The sequence below is a fragment of the Pseudophryne corroboree genome, chromosome 3 (genome assembly GCF_028390025.1).
Source record: "Pseudophryne corroboree isolate aPseCor3 chromosome 3, aPseCor3.hap2, whole genome shotgun sequence".
Taxonomy (NCBI): domain Eukaryota; kingdom Metazoa; phylum Chordata; class Amphibia; order Anura; family Myobatrachidae; genus Pseudophryne; species Pseudophryne corroboree.
The window spans coordinates 166,822,877-166,841,943 of record NC_086446.1 but is presented as its reverse complement, the minus strand read 5'-3'; the positions used below and the strand labels follow the sequence as shown (position 1 = coordinate 166,841,943).

At 45.6% G+C, this 19,067-nt stretch overlaps 1 protein-coding gene across 6 annotated transcripts in view; it reads right to left on the bottom strand.

The window, feature by feature from the left end:
* LOC135055015 (catenin delta-1-like) overlaps positions 1-19,067 on the bottom strand; it is a 259,589-nt gene that overhangs the window by 34,144 nt on the left and 206,378 nt on the right. For all 6 annotated transcript variants that reach the window (XM_063958563.1, XM_063958564.1, XM_063958562.1 and 3 more), the window contains 5 exons: positions 15,127-15,192; positions 13,608-13,735; positions 12,188-12,338; positions 11,865-12,051; positions 6,876-6,990 (listed from right to left, as the gene is read on the bottom strand). In XM_063958563.1, coding sequence (XP_063814633.1) covers positions 6,876-6,990; positions 11,865-12,051; positions 12,188-12,338; positions 13,608-13,735; positions 15,127-15,192 — 647 coding nt within the window. The remainder of the gene's footprint in view (positions 1-6,875; positions 6,991-11,864; positions 12,052-12,187; positions 12,339-13,607; positions 13,736-15,126; positions 15,193-19,067) is intronic.

Here is a 19,067-nt window from a genome sequence, read left to right as displayed (position 1 = left end):
CTTCTGTGGCCAATCCGGAACAATGAGTATTGTTCTCACTCCTGTTTTTATTATTATTCTCAACACCTTGGGTATGAGAGGAAGAGGAGGAAACGCATAGACCGACTGGAACACCCACGGTGTCACTAGGGCGTCCACAGCTACCGCCTGAGGGTCTCTTGACCTGGAGCAATACCTTTGTAGCTTTTTGTTTAGATGGGACGCCATCATGTCTATTTGGGGCAGTCCCCACCGACTTGCAGTCTGTGCAAAGACTTCCTGATGAAATCCCCACTCTCCCGGATGCAGGTCGTGTCTGCTGAGGAAGTCTGCTTCTCAGTTGTCCACTCCTGGAATGAACACTGCTGACAGTGCGCTTACATGATTCTCCGCCCAGCGAAGGATTCTGGTGGCCTCCGCCATTGCCACTCTGCTCCTTGTGCCGCCTTGGCGGTTTACATGAGCTACTGCAGTGACGTTGTCTGACTGGATCAGAACTGGTCGGTCGCGAAGTAAGGTCTCCGCTTGACGTAGGGCGTTGTATATGGCCCTTAGTTCCAGGATGTTGATGTGAAGACAAGCCTCTTGACTTGACCAAAGGCCTTGGAAATTTCTTCCCTGTGTGACTGCTCCCCAACCTCGGAGGCTCGTGTCCGTGGTCACCAGGATCCAGTCCTGCATGCCGAACCTGCGACCCTCTAGAAGGTGAGCACTCTGCAGCTACCACAGGAGAGATACCCTGGCCCTGGGAGACAGGGAGATCCGCTGATGCATTTGCAGATGTGACCCGGACCATTTGTCCAATAGGTCCCATTGGAAGGTCCTTGCATGGAACCTGCCGAAGGGGATGGCTTCGTATGTCACCACCATTTTTCCCAGGACTTGAGTGCAATGATGTACTTATACTTGTTTTGGCTTCAACAGGTTCTTGACTAGCGTCATGAGTTCCTGTGCATTTTCTATCGGAAGAAAACCCCTTTTCTGGTCTGTGTCCAGAATCATGCCCAAGAAGGGCAGACGAGTCGTAGGATTCAGCTGCGACTTTGGAATATTGAGAATCCAGCCGTGTCGCTGTAACACCTTCAGTGAAAGTGATACACTGCTCAGCAACTTCTCCCGTGATCTCGCTTTTATGAGGAGATCGTCCAAGTATGGGATAATTGTGACACCCTGCTTGCGCAGGAGCACCATCATTTCCGCCATTACCTTGGTAAAAATTCTCGGGCCCGTGGAAAGTCCAAACGGCAACGTCTGAAATTGGTAATGACAATCCTGTACCGCAAATCTCAGGTACGCCTGATGAGGAGGATATATGGGAACATGCAGGTATGCATCCTTTATGTCCAGAGATACCATAAAATCCCCCCCTTCCAGGCTGGCGATGACCGCTCTGAGCGATTCCATCTTGAAATTGAACCGTTTTAAAGTAAAGATTCAGGGATTTTAAATTCAAAATGGGTCTGACCGAACCGTCCGGTTTCGGGACCACAAACAGAGTTGAGTAGAACCCCTTCCCTCTTTGAAGCAGGGGAACCTCAACCACCACCTGCTGAAGACACAATTTTTGAATCGCCTGTAACACTATCTCCCTTTCCAGGGGAGAAGCCGGTAGGGTCGATTTGAAAAACGGCGAGGAGGCACCTCTTCGAATTCCAGCTTGTATCCCTGGGAAACAATTTCTATTGCCCAGGGGATCCACTTGTGAGTGAACCCAGATGTGGCTGAAAAGTCGAAGACGTGCCCCCACTGGGGCGGACTCCCTCAGGGGAGCCCCAGCGTCATGCGGTGGATTTTGCAGAGGCCGGGGAGGACTTCTGTTCCTGGGAACTAGCTGTGTTGTGCAGCTTTTTCCCTCTGCCCTTACCTCTGGAAAGAAAGGACGACCCACGTACTCTCTTGCTTTTATTAGAACGAAAGGACTGCATTTGATAATGAGGCGCTTTCTTAGATTGTGAGGGAGTAAAAGGCAAAAAATTCGATTTACCGATTTACCGGTCCGAGAGGCCCTCTCCAAACAATTCCTCCCCCTTGTAAGGCAAAACCTCCATATGCCTCTTTGAGTCGGCATCACCTGTCCACGGTCGGGTCCATAAGACTCGCCTAGCAGAATTAGACATAGCGTTTATCCTGGAACCCAGTAAACTAATGTCTCTTTGAGCATCCCTCATATATAAGACAGCCTCTTTTATATGCCCTAGGGTCATTAAAATGGTATCCTTATCAAGGGTCTCAATATCCGCAGATAAGGAATCCGTCCATGCTGTTACAGCACTACAAACCCTGGCCGACGCAATTGCCAGTCTGAGTAACGTACCACAATGTGTGTAAATGGACTTCAAGGTAACCTCCTGCTTGCGGTCAGCAGGATCCTTGAGGGTAGCCGTATCTTGGGATGGGAGCGCTATCTTTCTTGATAAGCGTGTCAAAGCCTTGTCTACCCTAGGGAAGGATTCCCACCGTATTCTGTCCTTTGGCGGGAAAGGATACGCTATAAGAATCTTTTTGGGAATCTGCAGTTTTTTGTCTGGAGTTTCCCACGCTTTTTTGCATAATTTGTTCAGCTCATATGAGGAGGGAAAGGTGACCTCAGGTTTCTTTCCTTTATACATGTGTACCCTCGTGTCAGGGACAGGGGGTTCCTCTATGATATGCAAAACATCTTTTATTGCAATGATCATATATCGAATACATTTAGCCACTTTTGGCTGTAATTTTGCATCATCGTAGTCGACACTGGAGTCTGAATCCGTGTCGGTATCTGTGTCAACTATTTGGGATAGTGGGCGCTTCTGAGACCCCGAAGGTCTCGGCGACATTGGGACAGACATGGGTTGACTCCCTGACTGTACCCTAGCTTCAGCTTTGTCCAATCTTTTGAGCAATAAATTAACATTAGCACTTAAAACATTCCACATATCCATCCAGTCAGGTGTCGGCGCTGCCGACGGAGACCTTACATTCATACACTCCCCCTCCTCCTTAGGTGAGCCTTCAACCTCATACATGTCGACACACGCGTACCGACACCCCACACACATACAGGGAAGCTCTTTTCTGAAGACAGGTTCCCCACCAGGCCCTTTGGAGAGAGAGTATGCCAGCACACATCCCAGCGCTATATGACCCAGGAAAAAACACAGAATGTTCACCCAGTAGCGCTTTTTAAGTATGTATACGCGCCAATTATGTGTCCCCCCTCTACTTTAAAACCCTCTTTCACCGTGTACCAAGCAGGGGAGAGTCCGGGGAGCTTCCTCTCAGCGGTGCTGTAGAGAAAAATGGCGCTGGTGAGTGCTGAGGGAGAAGCCCCGCCCCCTCGGCGGTGGGCTTCTGTCCCGCTCAAAATTCTTAACATGGCGGGGGCTCTTTATATACATGTACAGTGCCCAGCTGTACATGTATATGTATATATTTGCCACAGGAGAGGTTTATATTGCTGCCCAGGGCGCCCGGGTGTGGTATTGAAAGTCGACAGTAACTAGGTCGACAATGTCTAGGTCGACCACTGTTGGTCGACAGTAACTAGGTCGACAGGGTGTCTAGGTCGACAGGGTCTTTAGGTCGACATGTTCTAGGTCGACAGGTCAAAAGGTGGACATGAGTTTTTAATGTTATTTTGGTGTCGTTTTCTTCGTAGAGTGACCGGGAACCCCAAATAGTGCACCGCGTCCCCTCGCATGGCTCGCTTCGCTTGCCATACTTCGGGCATGGTGCCTTCGCTCCGCTACCGCTTCGCTCGGCACAGATTACCGTTCCAATCGTAGTCCACGTGGATCGTTAAGTATGAAAAGGTTCAAAAAAAGAAAAAAATTGTGAAAAACTCATGTCGACCTTTAGACCTTTCGACCTAGAACATGTCGACCTAAAAACCCTGTCGACCTAGACACCTTGTCGACCTAGTTACTGTCGACCAATAGTGGTCGACCTAGACATTGTCAACCTAGTTACTGTCGACTTTCAGTCCGGATCCCGGGCGCCCCCCCCCCCCCCCTGCGCCCTGCACCCTTACAGTGACCGATGTGTGAGGTGAATGGGAGCAACGGCGCACAGCTTCACTGCTGTGCGTTACCTCTATGAAGATCAAAGGCGGCAGAAGACCGCTTGAAGTCTTTTTCGCACATACTCACCCAGCTTCTTTCTTCCGGCTCTGCGAGGACGACGGCGGCGCGGCTCTGGGACGGACGGCGAGGGTGAGAACTGCGTACCGATCCCTCTGGAGCTAATGGTGTCCAGTAGCCTAAGAAACAGAGCCCTGAAACTCAGAGAAGTGGGTCTGTTTCTCTCTCCTCAGTCCCTCGATGCAGGGAGTCTGTTGCCAGCAGGCTCCCTGAAAATAAAAAACCTAACTAAAATACTTTCTTTTACAGGAAACTCAGGAGAGCTCCCTGAAAGCACCCAGTCTCCACTGGGCACAGTATCAAACGAAGGTCTGGAGGAGGGGCATAGAGGGAGGAGCCAGTGCACACCCAGATCCAAAGTCTTTCTTAAAGTGCCCATGTCTCCTGCGGAGCCCGTCTATCCCCATGGTCCTTACGGAGTCCCAGCATCCTCTAGGACGTTAGAGAAAAAAGGTCCAACATATCAGGAGCTTGTGACAAAACACTGTCAAACTCCTGCCCTGCCAAGCATACTATTCTTCTTACATCTGAAAAGGTACTCTGCACCCACACAAGCCCCCCCTCTCCCCCACCACATCTAAATATACATCTCTCCTATATTATAAAAGCCAAGTCAGTTCTTCACCTCTGTTATGTGCGCTGGCGACCACTAGAGGCCGCCACATAGACCAAATGAAACCTTTGAGTAAGCGGACATAGCCCAAACAAAAAATTTAAACTGCAGGGAGATTTTACAGCCTCCAAAACCTGCTGCTGCTAATATTAATAATACTGATCTGTGTCACACTTGCTGTATACGGAGAGAGGGGGGTGGGGAGAGAGTGGGGGTAGAGGCAGATAAGGACTGTGGAGAGAGGGGGGAGGAGTCGGGTTAGATAGGGACTGGGGAAAATGTGGAGTGGTAGGGGCAGACAGGGACAGTGGAGAGAGATGCAGATTTTTTCAATATAGTCACCTGTGTGAGACACGGACGCACACACACTCCCCTATGTACACTGCACCACCCACCATATACTGCACCCCATCCACTTCCATATACTGCCCCCATACCCCTCCATATAGTGCCCCTTATCTACTGGGCACCCCCTCCTCCATATACTGCTCCCGGCATATACCACATATTCTGCACCCCCTCCTCTATATACTGCGCTGCAACCCTAGGTTACTTGCCATCCCAGGACTCGGCAACAAGTAGCAGCAGTAACCAGGAAACTAATGCAGGGACCACGAGCCGGCCCCTCAGCACTCAGAGCGGAGGCAACGAGGACACGTGCGGCCACTTATTGGCGGGAGGAGAAGGTGAATCAGTCTGGCAGGAAGAGGCGAGACCCTGTGTCGGGTGAGCAGTGCAGTGACTGGGAGGAGGTGGTGTCAGTGCTGGGGCTGCAGATTATGCAGATGAGGAGGCGGCAGATAACCGGTTCAGCTGCTATATGTATATAGGTGTATGTATATACACACACATACATATACACATACACACAGAGTGCCAATGGAGGGACGGAGTCCTGTGTTTGTCCCTCCCACAACCCGCAGAGGCCATGCCCAGAACCCTCCTGTTGGTGGCTCCTGTGTCCTCTACCCACAGACTGTCCGGGAGCTGTGCGGGACTGGTGAGATTACACATGCCAGTACTGGGGTATATAGGGCAGCATCATTATAGCCTGCCCATTACAGATATGCAGCATCTATATTTATAAAAGGTTAACACTACACACACCAGTGACGTGAGGTGAGGCAGAGCCTTTCCCGTCAAACTAACGTATACACTAAAGTTTTGACTATGGAATATGAAAAACACGAATATTAAGAGAAATATCTTTGTATTATTCTACTCCTTGTTATAGTCAAAACTCTGGAGTAAAAAGTCTATGACAGGTGAGGCAGTGCCTTCCCCTGCCTATCTTTTCCACACATCTGTGAACAAAACTCAACAAAAAAGTACATATACGGATGGTGTAATGGTTAGCATTATTGCCTTACAGCACTGAGGTCATGGGTTCCATTCCCACCATGGCCCTAACTGTGTGGAGTGTGTATATTCTCCCCATACTTGTGTGGGTTTCCTCCGGGTACTCCGGTTTCCTCCCGCAATCCAATGATATACTGGTAGGTTAAATGGATCTCAACAAAATTAACCCTACATGAATGTGTGTGCGTGTACATGTGGTAGGAAATACAGATTGTAAGCTCCACTGTTGACTGATGTGAATGGCTCAATCGTCACTGTTAAGCGCTGTGGAATATATGTGTGCTATATAAATAACTGATAATAATAATAATATACTGCTGCACCTGTGTATAATGCCCACATGCACCTTTGGGCACAAATATTGCATGCAAATCTGTCTCTGGTACTAGCCAGTGGCTATTTACTTCCCTGACACACACTAAGCATGACAGAGCTGGTGAGACGTTTAGAAAAAGACAGATCCACAGAAAAGGTGTAATGGTGACCAGTGTTCCACAAGTTTTACTATAAAGACTGTCAACTTCCTGAAGTGCAAAATAGGTTTTCCATAAAATGATTCAAAATAGTTTATTAATAAGCAAAGCAAGAGTACAAAACTTAGTTAACCAGCACACCCAAACACTAGCACAGATGCTAATCATCCCTACTTGATTTCACTCTGAAAGAACAGAGTTCACTCTCAAAATCCAGTTTGTTCCTCCACAAAAGAAAACAAAAACACATGACATAAATAGCAGTTGCTTGTTAAATGCAGTTTACACAACCCTCTGCCCAAATGAAAAGCAGTGCATTAGAGATGCACATACCTGGAAGTCAGTTTTTTTCCATCCCTCTTTTTCCAGTGGTCTCCGGAGCTCTTTAAAACCCCATACAGTCTGAAGGCAAAGGCCAGCCGCACGCATCTCTCGATCAGACAAGCCACTGTGCAAGAAGTAGAATATCAGTTAAACTGGGTATCCAAATTTAAAATGATGACTTATTTTGACTGTACAATGTCAACACTGGAAACACTTACTGACTTACACTGACTCACCTCTGAGCCTTGAAATTGGTTCAACATAAAATTTAGTAACATTTACTGTACAAACATTTGTCAAAGTTCATGGGATCGATCACATTTTAAATATTCTAACATCTCAGGCTGCCTTATCAAGGAGGATCACAGATACAAAGTGTACAAGCATATACAGTGGTGCTTCAAAGTTTATGAACATTTAAGAATTTTCTATATTTCTGCAGAAATTTGGCCTAAAACTACCTCAGATTTTTACACAAGTACTAAAAGTAGATCGAGAGAACCAAATCAAAACACATGAGATAAAACCATTAGATGTGCTAATTTTTTTTTATTGAGGAAAGTTATTCAATATCACATATCTGCGAGTTGAAAAAGTATGTGTTCTTTTGCTTTCAGTATCTGGTATACTGTGCAGAAATAGCTGCATATAACAGGACATCAGCTTGGGGGAATTTTACCCCATTCATCCGTACTAAACAGCTTCAACTTTGTAATGTTGGTGGGTTTCCTCCCATGAACTCCTCGCTTCAAGCCCTTCCACAACATTTCCATTGGATTAAGGTCAGGACTTTGACTTGGCCATTCCAAAACTTAAAATGTATTCTTCTTTAACCATTCTTTGGTCGAATGACTTGTGTGCTTTGGGTCTTTGTCTTGCTGCATGACCCAAGTTCTCTTGAGATGCAGATCATGAACAGATGTCCGGACATTTTCCTTTAGAATATTCTGGTATAATTCAGACTTCATTGTCTCAATAATGGCAAGTCGTCCTGGGCCAGATACAGCAAAACAGGCCCAAACCATGATACCAATACAGATGGTATGAGGTTTTATGCTGGAATGCAGTGTTATTGTTTCCCTTCACATTGTAGGGGTATCCAATTAACCGTGATAGTGACGCGGGCACAAAAAAACTGGTGTGTCTTTTTATCCAGCTATCCATTTTGGTCCTGCAAAATGCAGCGTACCTATGTATTATCATGGCACTTATCGTAGGCCTGAGGCACGTGAAGCATAATCCCTGATAAGTGCCGGCATCAGGTGGAGGAGCGTACCGCATCGGGGCTAACTGGATAGCTTCTGACAATCCAATCGGATACCTACCTTCCACCCCAACCCCCCCCCCCCATTCTTATCTGTCATTATTACAATAGCCTTCTGGCTTGTCCAAATGATCTGTAGCAAAATGCAGACAGGCAGCAATGTTCTTTTCGGAGAGCAGCAGTTTTCTCCTTGCAATCCTGCCATGCACACCATTATTGTTCTGTGTCCTCCTGATGGCGGACTCCTGAACATTAACATTAGCTAATGTGAGAAAAGGCATTGGCTAACAGTTGCTTAGAGGTTATCTTGGGTTCATTTGTGACCTTGCAGACTATGAACTATGCTCTTGGTGTGGTCGTTCACTTCTGGGGAGGGTAATAATGGTCTGGTATTTCCATTATTTATATACAATGTGTCTGACTGTTAATTGATGGAGTCCAAAGTCTTTACAAATGGTTTTGTAACCTTTTGCAGTCTGATGAGCACCAGCAACTCTTCTTCTGAGGTCCTCAGAAACGTCCTTTGTTCATGGCATGATACACTTCCACAAACATGTGTTGTGAACATCAGAGTTTGATAGATGCCTATTCTTTTAAAAAGGCAGATTGTCCTCTCACACCCAAGTGTCAACCCATGATTGAAAATACCTTACTCTAATTTCACCTTCAAAATATCTGCTGACACTAAATGTTCATGTACTTTTACACTCAGATATGCGATATTGGATCATGTTCCTCAATAAAAACAAATGAGTGCGTCTAATTTTTTTGACTTGTAGGTATTTTCAGGCCAAATTTTCAGCAGAAATATAGAAAATTCTGAAGGGTTCACAAACACCACTGTATATAGCAAGGATGTTATGAATGATATCCATGGTACTAAAAATTCAAACCATGACTACTTTGTATAACAAAGTGGCAACAACAGTGACACTAAATAGGCCAGTAAGTCTTACATAATGAAAAACTGATGTCAAATTACCGGTGTCTCACAAATACTTGTTAAAATTGCTGATTAAATGTACCTTGATAGCCCTTTACTAATAAAAATATTTAACAAGCACAGTTCTAAAGTGTCACATCTTAATATCGTTCTAATGTTACATACACCAAATGCAGGTTAAGCTCATGTAATATATAAAGCCAAGTGTTTGCCCTTGTGCCCTACTTATGTTTTCATAACCCGTATCAAATGCTAACTGCAATGAAGGCTCCGCTGAGCCCATTTTGCCACTTCTGTGCTGATCCCATTCTAATATCAATATTCGGAATGTTTTTATACCAGTACCCACAAAAATGACATTTCAAAAGAGTTCGCAATTCTTAGTAAGTCTTTTTGCTCCTTTTAAAACAAACAAAAAAGTTTCATGTGGTATCTGGCACAAACATGTTAGAAGCCGTTCTATTACGTCCTATAAGTTGCAAGGTAGTGTCTCTGATTGAGATCTGGGGAATTTGGAGGCCAAGTCAAATATATTCCTGAACAATGTTTGCAGGGGACACTATCTTGCTGAAAGAGACCACTGCTATCAGAGAATACAGTTGCCATGAAGAGGTGTACTTGGTCTGCAATACGTTTAGTTAGGTGGTACATGTCAAAGTAAAATCCACATGTATGCCAGGACCCAAGTTTCCCATCCAGACATTACCCAGAGCATCACACAGCCTCCACCATCTTGCCTTCTTCCCATAGTGCATCAGGTTCCTTACCCAAGTAAACGATAACATGATTCATCAGACCAGACCAACTTCTTACACTGCGCCATGGTCCAGTTCGGACACTCACTTGCCCATTACAGCCACTTTCAGCTTCAGCATTATGACTGGTGTGTGGCTTAGCAGCAATCTGCTAAGCACTGTGTGTTCTGATACCTTTATCAGTAAATAGCCACACACACAAACTTTGTAATTATTCCATCGTTCCAAACACATGCGCATACAGTCTTGCTTTTATCTGCACTTGCATTATTTTTTATTTAGTTTTAACAAACACAATATGTAGAAATCAATGGCAGCCAGACCAGGCATACCACTTAAATTATAAAATAGTAAACCCACTGCATGAAATAAAGAGATTCTGTTTCATCTTCCTTGTTAAGATAAAATGGGGGTACATATGGCCATTAGATCCTCCCTCCCCTTCTGTGGAAAATGACATTAACTGTTGGGTGCAGTTGTCTTGTGATCACACCCAGCCACCAGATAGTTACTTGGGGAGCATATTGTTTGAAAGATGGGACTCCCTTTTCAGCCAAGGGTGCCAGCACATGTATTTATAGATGGGCCCATTTAGTGTACTCACTCATCTATGGAAATCTTATGCTTTCCTTTATTTCGTAGGGTACAGTGATATTTTCAGGTGATTATTAAAGAATAAAGTACTAAGTAGCCACAACAATTGAAAGAGAAGACTCCCATTTGTATTGTATTTTAAGATGCCTTCATATTAATAGAAACTTGGAGGTGGGAGGTCTTCTCACATTCCTGGACTCCATGGTATTTCTGTAATGTAGGGTACATTATCTAGTGATCAAGCCGATAACCAGGCAGTAACTTTTATGGGGGCACATAGCAGTGGCATGCAGTGGGGTAAGGCAGAGCCTTACCTGTCATACTAAAGTATACGCCAGACTTTTGACTATATAAAGTATAAAAAATAAAAAAAAAAACTACAAAACACATTATAAATATCTTCGTGTTATTCTAATAATTTTTGTAGTTAAAACTGGAGTAAAAAGTCTATGACAGGTGAGGCACCTTTTCTGCACATCTCTGATCACAGCTCACCAAATTTCCAGCTGTATATACTGCTGCACCTGTGTATAATGCCCAGATGTACCCTTCGGCTCATAAATTGTGTGTAAATCTGGCTCTGGTGCTAACCAGTGCCTACTGAGTCATTTACCTCACCGCACATCCCTGGCAAATAGTATGAAACACTACTCCCTCAAACAAATGTTTATAGGTGCCAAGTTACAGGTCAAGTTATCACTAACTGTATTTCGAGATATCAACAGAGTCCGCTAAATACCATATCATTGAAAATGAACTTTTGAGAACACCAGCTAACTGTAGTAATAAAAAGGATAGAAGGAGATGCTATATTATAACAACCGTTTATTACTGTTATTCATGTTTAAGGTCTTGATCTGGCAACAGGATGACAGGACATGCATAATAAAAGGGGAATGAGGTTCAACAGATCTACATTAAAAAAGGTCTACAGTCAATAGGTCGACTCCAAGTGGTCGACACTTTGTTTTTTTATTTGTTTGTTTTTTTAATTTATTTTTTCCCCCCTAAGAAACCCCCCCCCCCCCCCCCATTAGTATACCGCTTCGCTCTGCCACAAGTTGCTATTCCCAATTGTAGTACACATGTATGGTAAAGGATGAAAAAGTTGAAATAAATAAATGAAACTAGTGTCGACAAAAGTAATTTCACCTTTTCAACCTGTGGACTTTTTGTACCTGTTGACCTAATGCAATTGACCATTTGGGGTCAACCTATTGTCCGACAACCTTACTACCATTGACCTATAAACCAGATACACCAAAAAAAGGGATATAAGATACATATAAATGCAGATATGAAAACAAATTATATATCGCTTCTCATTTTTAAATTCCCCTTTTCAATGGTTTATGTGGACAAGACCATCACTATTAAATAAAAATGCTGGCAATAATCATACTATAGCAATAGCGTCTATATTGTGATACCACCACACTCACCCTCCCTTGTTGATGAGTACAAGTCTCTCAATTCCTTGGCTCTCCCGCAGTTTCTTGGCTGCCTCTAAGTTCCCAGTGATTACTTCCTGAATAGTGCCGAGTACAGACACTGTTGTATCCTCTGAAACCGTTTGAGACTGACCAGTGGAGGGTAGACGCGCCACTAAACTGTTTAGAGCATGCTTACCTGAAGAGGAGAGGATATCAAACATTAAACATAATCAATAAAGCCATATCCCATAATACTGTTCGTATTTCTACTCATCCCAACTCCTAGGAATGAGTCAGTCCCCTCTACGACCTCCACAAGCCCACTGCCTCACCAATCAGCTCTCTGTTCCGGCTGTCTCCACAAAGGTTGCGTAGTGCTCCACAAACGGCGCGTACAACACGCTCACTCTCATGGTTCAGATGATCAGCAAGTGACGAGAGACCTTTCTCCTGACGGACAGCAGCACGAATACAGCGGCCATACTGCGAGAGCGCACACCACATGGCGTCAAACATTGTGCAAGCACATTGACAACAGCATAACAGGAAGCACAGTTAAAAAAAACAACAACACACACCAATTACACTGGCAACAATCTCAAGAACAAAGAAGGATTGTGTATGGTTAAGGAAAACTGGAAAATATATGATGGAAGATTTCTTAACACAATCTAACAATAATAAAAATGCCACCACTCACTCACAGGTATACAATCACAGGCAGCAGATACTTTATGTAGACACATACATCTGTTAGCGTCACAGTCAGTCACAAGCTAGAAGCAAAAATATAATCAGTAGTTTATATTTATCCTTCAACAGTATTTATGTGAGTGATTCAAGGTTCTTTGAAATCAAAGGCTAAATATAGATCTTAGCTGTGTATTGTCAAGATTGGTTTGAAGTCTAAAGGTGGGTACACACTAATAGATATATCTGCAGATCAATTGATCTGCAGATATATCTATGGACGGATCGGGCAGTGTGCTGTGCATATACACTGCCCGATCCGTCGGGGACTGACGTCATGAACTGGGCGGGCGTGAACACACGCCCGCCCAGTTCAGCTGTCAATCACCGCCGGCCGCTGCAGCATGTGTACGGGCGGTCGTCCGACCGCCCCGTACACACACAGCAACGCGCCAATATATCGGTAGATATATTGGCCGTCGGCTGTGCTGCGCGACCGATGCGATACGTCTGTGAACGACGGAGTTCACAGACTTATCGGCTGTACACACTGGCCGATGGTCCCGCGATATATCGGCCGTTCAAGAGAACGGCCGATATATCGACCAGTGTGTACGGGCCTTTAGATAGATATTTCCCCAATTCATAAATAACCGAATGCGGGAAGCAATTCTGTGTCACATGTGAAAACCAATACTAAAATCAGATTTTTTTTATGCACCAAATCGAGAAGCAAACAATAAATTCACTGTCATTTTAAAGCGCTCATGCCACAGTCATTCCTGCTTGATACTATTCATGATCACAACTGACAACTACGCCCTGTGCTTTATAAACCAAACATTTTAGGTATTCAATTATCGGCTATGGCTGTGAGGTAGCAGAGTCAACATTCTTCAGCATCTCACGGCTAACACTGCAGAATAGGGGTTATATATCATATAGCAAAATAAGTGTGGGCAGGCGTGCTTTTATTATACAGTGTGAGCAAATGCCTACATATAGTCAGAAAAACACACGAGCAGTCACGCAGAGAAGCATTGAAAACTCAAGTCCACTCACAATCCAGGATCCAGCACATAGGTTTTGAATGGCACCAGCTGCTGCTTCCAGGACTGCAGGTGTGTGTGAGAGCTTGACGAGAGAAACATAGAGACGTACTAACTCTGGCTGGAAAAGGAGTTCATAACCTGCAGAGAAGAAAGAGCTCACATGAACTGTAAAACATACACGAGCTACAGCATTCAGAGAATGAAATGCACATTTTACCACTTTATTTCATCTGGTAACCGTTTAGGGTTTCACAGACACTCGCTGCATTTAACAAAAAATTTAAAGCAATCTAACAGAACGCAATAATGGTTTCATAATTCTGATGATCTAGTATCACTTTATATTGTACACTTAGGCCTTTATTTTATTTTTCTTTAATAACTGAAGCCCACATCTGTGAAGATTTCCATATCAATAGCTGTATTCTTGCTGTGGTAAAACGCATTGCCCAGAAGTCCCAGATGTGAGGTCACTTGTCTTCACAGGATGTCCTGAGAACAATTCTCACTCTACAGCCACCATGTTTCCCCCCCACCATCCATGGACAGAATCATCAGTGTCTACTGCAAGGTTAATGTTATTGATCACCGCTACAAAAAACAGCAGAAGATGAGGTCACTGACCTATGTGCCATCACTACTTTACACAGATTGTAAGCAGGGACCTCTTACCTCTGTCTGTCGATTACCCAGTTTTGTTTTATTACTGTTTTGTTTCCAATTGCAAAGCGCAACAGAATATGCTGGCATAACATAAGATTAGTAAAACAGGATTTTTGGTACGAAGTTAAAACACAGTTAAATAAGTTTCTTTTAATCCTGGTGAACACTGGAAACCATGGGCTATAGAGGAGCAGGCACAAGTGCAAGTTTGTACTTGTATGCAGTCTACTTTTCTTTATCCACCTGGGAATAAGCCTACCCAACACAGTGGTAATTTGCAGGTGGAGATAGCTTTCTGGCTTTTATCATGGTCTCAATGACCTGGTCAGAGGCCCTTAAGCCAACTGAGCTAACTCTGGAGGGAAAAAAAAGCCCTGAGTGATAAGACCTGGGCGGAATGGCAGCTGCTAAGGATGATCCGCCGCCATGCTGATGGGATGTCGGCGTACCACAACCACTTTTGGCCAGTTTGGAGCCACCAGTACGACAGGAGCTCCCTTGGCTTTTGTCTTTTTCAGCATTCAAATAGGGCCAGGGAGAAAGGGCCGTGGCCCTCCTCTCTGGGAAACACCACAGCTGAAGGGCATACGCAGTGGGAGGAAAGCAGAGAAAAGTTCCTACCACCCCTTCAGCAGAGTTCACATCAGAAATCCACAAAAACAATGCAGAAGCATTGCTGCTAAATACGCAGTTAAGACAAAAAAAAAAAAAAGGGAAAAATGTGTCCACTCCTTGTCCTTGAATAGCACCCTCTACATCTCATGGTTTCCAGTGACTCCCAGATACTGTAATATGACAAAGAACTTTAATTTACAGATCACAATCATGTAAGAAACAATTCTTAACTAGAGTGTCATGCATCTCACCTTGTGCTGGGGTTGATCTCTTTGGAAAATCCACAGTGTCTGCAGTCTCTTCAGAAGCCTTCTTACCTGATAAACAAACATGGTAAAAAAGCTGGCCACTTACTGTAGCAACAAAATCTATAATTGCAACATCTAAAGGTGCATACACACGGAGCGATATAGCAGAGCGATTTTGACTATATAGTCAAAATCGCTCAGAAAGTTAGTGCATATCGCTCCGTGTGTACACAGGCAGCGATAGCAATGCGCGTCCCCGCCAGGTCGCTATCGCTGGGAAAAAATAAGAATTTACTCACCGGTAATTCTATTTCTCATAGTCCGTAGTGGATGCTGGGGACTCCATAAGGACCATGGGGATTAGCGGCTCCGCAGGAGACTGGGCACAACTACAAAGAAAGCTTTTAGACTACTGGTGTGCACTGGCTCCTCCCACTAAGACCCTCCTCCAGACCTCAGTTAGGATACTGTGCCCGGAAGAGCTGACACAATTAGGAAGTATTTTGAATCCCGGGTAAGACTCATACCAGCCACACCAATCACACCGTATAACTCGTGATACAACACCCAGTTAACAGCATAACAACTGAGCCTCTCAACAGATAGCTCAACAATAACCCTTTAGTTAAGCAATAACTATATACAAGTATTGCAGACAATCCGCACTTGGGATGGGCGCCCAGCATCCACTACGGACTATGAGAAATAGAATTACCGGTGAATAAATTCTTATTTTCTCTAACGACCTAAGTGGATGCTGGGGACTCCGTAAGGACCATGGGGATTATACCAAAGCTCCCAAACGGGCGGGAGAGTGCGGATGACTCTGCAGCACCGAATGAGAGAACTCAAGGTCCTCCTCAGCCAGGGTATCAAATTTGTAGAATTTAGCAAACGTGTTTGCCCCTGACCAAGTAGCAGCTCGGCAAAGTTGAAGAGCCGAGACCCCTCGGGCAGCCGCCCAAGAAGAGCCCACTTTCCTTGTGGAATGGGCTTTTACCGATTTACGATGCGGCAGTCCAGCCGCAGAATGTGCAAGCTGAATCGTACTACAGATCCAGCGAGCAATAGTCTGCTTAGAAGCAGGTGCACCCAACTTGTTGGGCGTATACAGGATAAAAAGCGAGTCAGTCTTCCTGACTCCAGCTGTCCTGGAAACATAAATTTTTAGGGCCCCGACTACATCCAACAACTTGGAAGCCTCCAAGTCATTCGTAGCCGCAGGCACCACGATAGGTTGGTTCAGATGAAAAGCTGATACCACTTTGGGGAGAAACTGGGGACGAGTCCTCAATTCTGCCCTATCCATATGGAAAATCAGAGAAGGGCTTTTACATGACAAAGCAGCCAATTCTGAAACCCGCCTGGCCGAAGCCAAGGCCAACAACATGACCACTTTCCACGTGAGATATTTTAAATCCACGGTTTTCAGTGGCTCAAACCAATGTGACTTTAGGAAATCCAACACCACGTTGAGATCCCAAGGTGCCACTGGAGGCACAAAAGGGGGCTGAATATGCAGCACTCCCTTAACAAAAGTCTGAACTTCAGGTAGTGAAGCCAATTCTCTCTGGAAGAAAATCGATAGAGCCGAAATCTGGACCTTAATGGAACCCAATTTAAGGCCCATAGTCACCCCTGACTGTAGGAAGTGCAGGAACCGGCCCAGCTGAAATTCTTCCGTTGGGGCCTTCCTGGCCTCACACCACGCAACATATTTTCGCCATATGCGGTGGTAATGGTTCGCGGTTACTTCTTTCCTAGCTTTTATCAGCGTAGGAATGACTTCCTCCGGAATGCCCTTTTCCTTCAGGATCCGGTGTTCAACCGCCATGCCGTCAAACGCAGCCGCGGTAAGTCTTGGAACAGACAGGGCCCCTGCTGCAGCAGGTCCTGTCTGAGCGGTAGAGGCCATGGGTCCTCTGACATTTCTTGAAGTTCCGGATACCACGCTCTTCTTGGCCAATCCGGAACAATGAGTATAGTTCTTACTCCTCTTCTCCTTATTATCCTCAGTACCTTTGGTATGAGGAAGAGGAGGGAACACATAAACCGATCGGTACACCCACGGTGTTACCAGAGCGTCCACAGCTATCGCCTGCGGGTCTCTTTACCTGGCGCAATATTTTTCTAGCTTTTTGTTTAGGCGGGACGCCATCATGTCCACCTGTGGTTTTTCCCACTGGTTTACAATCATTTGAAAGACTTCTGGATGAAGTCCCCACTCTCCCGGGTGGAGGTCGTGCCTGCTGAGGAAGTCTGCTTCCCAGTTGTCCACTCCCGGAATGAACACTGCTGACAGTGCTAACACGTGATTTTCCGCCCATCGGAGAATCCTTGTGGCTTCTGCCATCGCCGTCCTGCTTCTTGTGCCGCCCTGTCGATTTACATAGGCGACTGCCGTGATGTTGTCTGACTGGATCAGTACCGGCTGGTTTTGAAGCAGGGGTTTTGCCTGACTTAGGGCATTGTAAATGGCCCTTAGTTCCAGAATATTTATGTGCAGGGAAGTCTCCTGACTTGACCATAGTCCTTGGAAGTTTCTTCCCTGTGTGACTGCTCCCCAGCCTCGAAGGCTGGCATCCGTGGTCACCAGGACCCAGTCCTGTATGCCGAATCTGCGGCCCTCTTGAAGATGAGCACTCTGCAGCCACCACAGCAGAGACACCCTTGTCCTTGGAGACAGGGTTATCAGACGATGCATCTGAAGATGCGATCCGGACCACTTGTCCAACAGGTCCCACTGAAAGGTTCTTGCATGAAACCTGCCGAATGGAATCGCTTCGTAGGAAGCTACCATTTTTCCCAGGATCCGCGTGCAGTGATGCACCGACACCTGTTTTGGTTTTAGTAATCCTCTGACTAGAGATGACAGCTCCTTGGCCTTCTCCTCCGGGAGAAACACTTTTCTCTGTTCTGTGTCTAGAACCATCCCTAGGAACAGCAGGCGTGTCGTAGGGACCAGCTGTTGTAGCACTTCCCGAGATAGTGCTACCCCTACCAATAACTGCTCTCTGGACCTCACCTTTATCAGGAGATCGTCCAAGTACGGGATAATTAAAACTCCCTTCCTTCGAAGGAGTATCATCATTTCCGCCATTACCTTGGTAAAGACCCTCGGAGCCGTGGAGAGACCGAACGGCAACGTCTGGAATTGGTAATGACAATCTTGTACCACAAACCTGAGGTACTCCTGGTGAGGATGGTAAATGGGGACATGTAGGTAAGCATCCTTGATGTCCAGCGATACCATGTAATCTCCCTCGTCCAGGCTCGCAATAACCGCCCTGAGCGATTCCATCTTGAACTTGAATTTTTTGATATATATGTTCAAGGATTTCAAAATTTAAAATGGGTCTCACCGAACCGTCCGGTTTCGGTACCACAAACATTGTGGAATAGTAACCCCTTCCTTGTTGAAGTAGGGGCACCTTTACTATCACTTGTTGTGAATACAGCTTTTGAATTGCCTGTAACACTGCCTCCCTGCCTGAGGGAGTGGTTGGCAAGGCAGATTTGAGGAAACGGCGGGGGGGAGACGTCTCGAATTCCAGTTTGTACCCCTGAGATACTATTTGAAGGATCCAGGGATCCACCCGTGAGCGAGCCCACTGCTTGCTGAAATGCTTGAGACGGGCCCCCACCGTACCTGGCTCTGCCTGTGGAGCCCCAGCGTCATGCTGTGGACTTTGAGGAAGCGGGGGAGGACTTTTGCTCCTGGGAACTGGCTGTATGCTGCAGCTTTTTCCCTCTACCTCTGCCTCTGGGCAGAAAGGACGCGCCTTTAACCCGCTTGCCCCTATTGGGCCGAAAGGACTGTACCTGATAATACGGTGCTTTCTTTGGTTGTGAGGGAACATGGGGCAAAAATGTAGACTTCCCAGCTGTTGCTGTGGAAACGAGGTCCGAGAGACCATCCCCGAACAATTCCTCACCCTTATAAG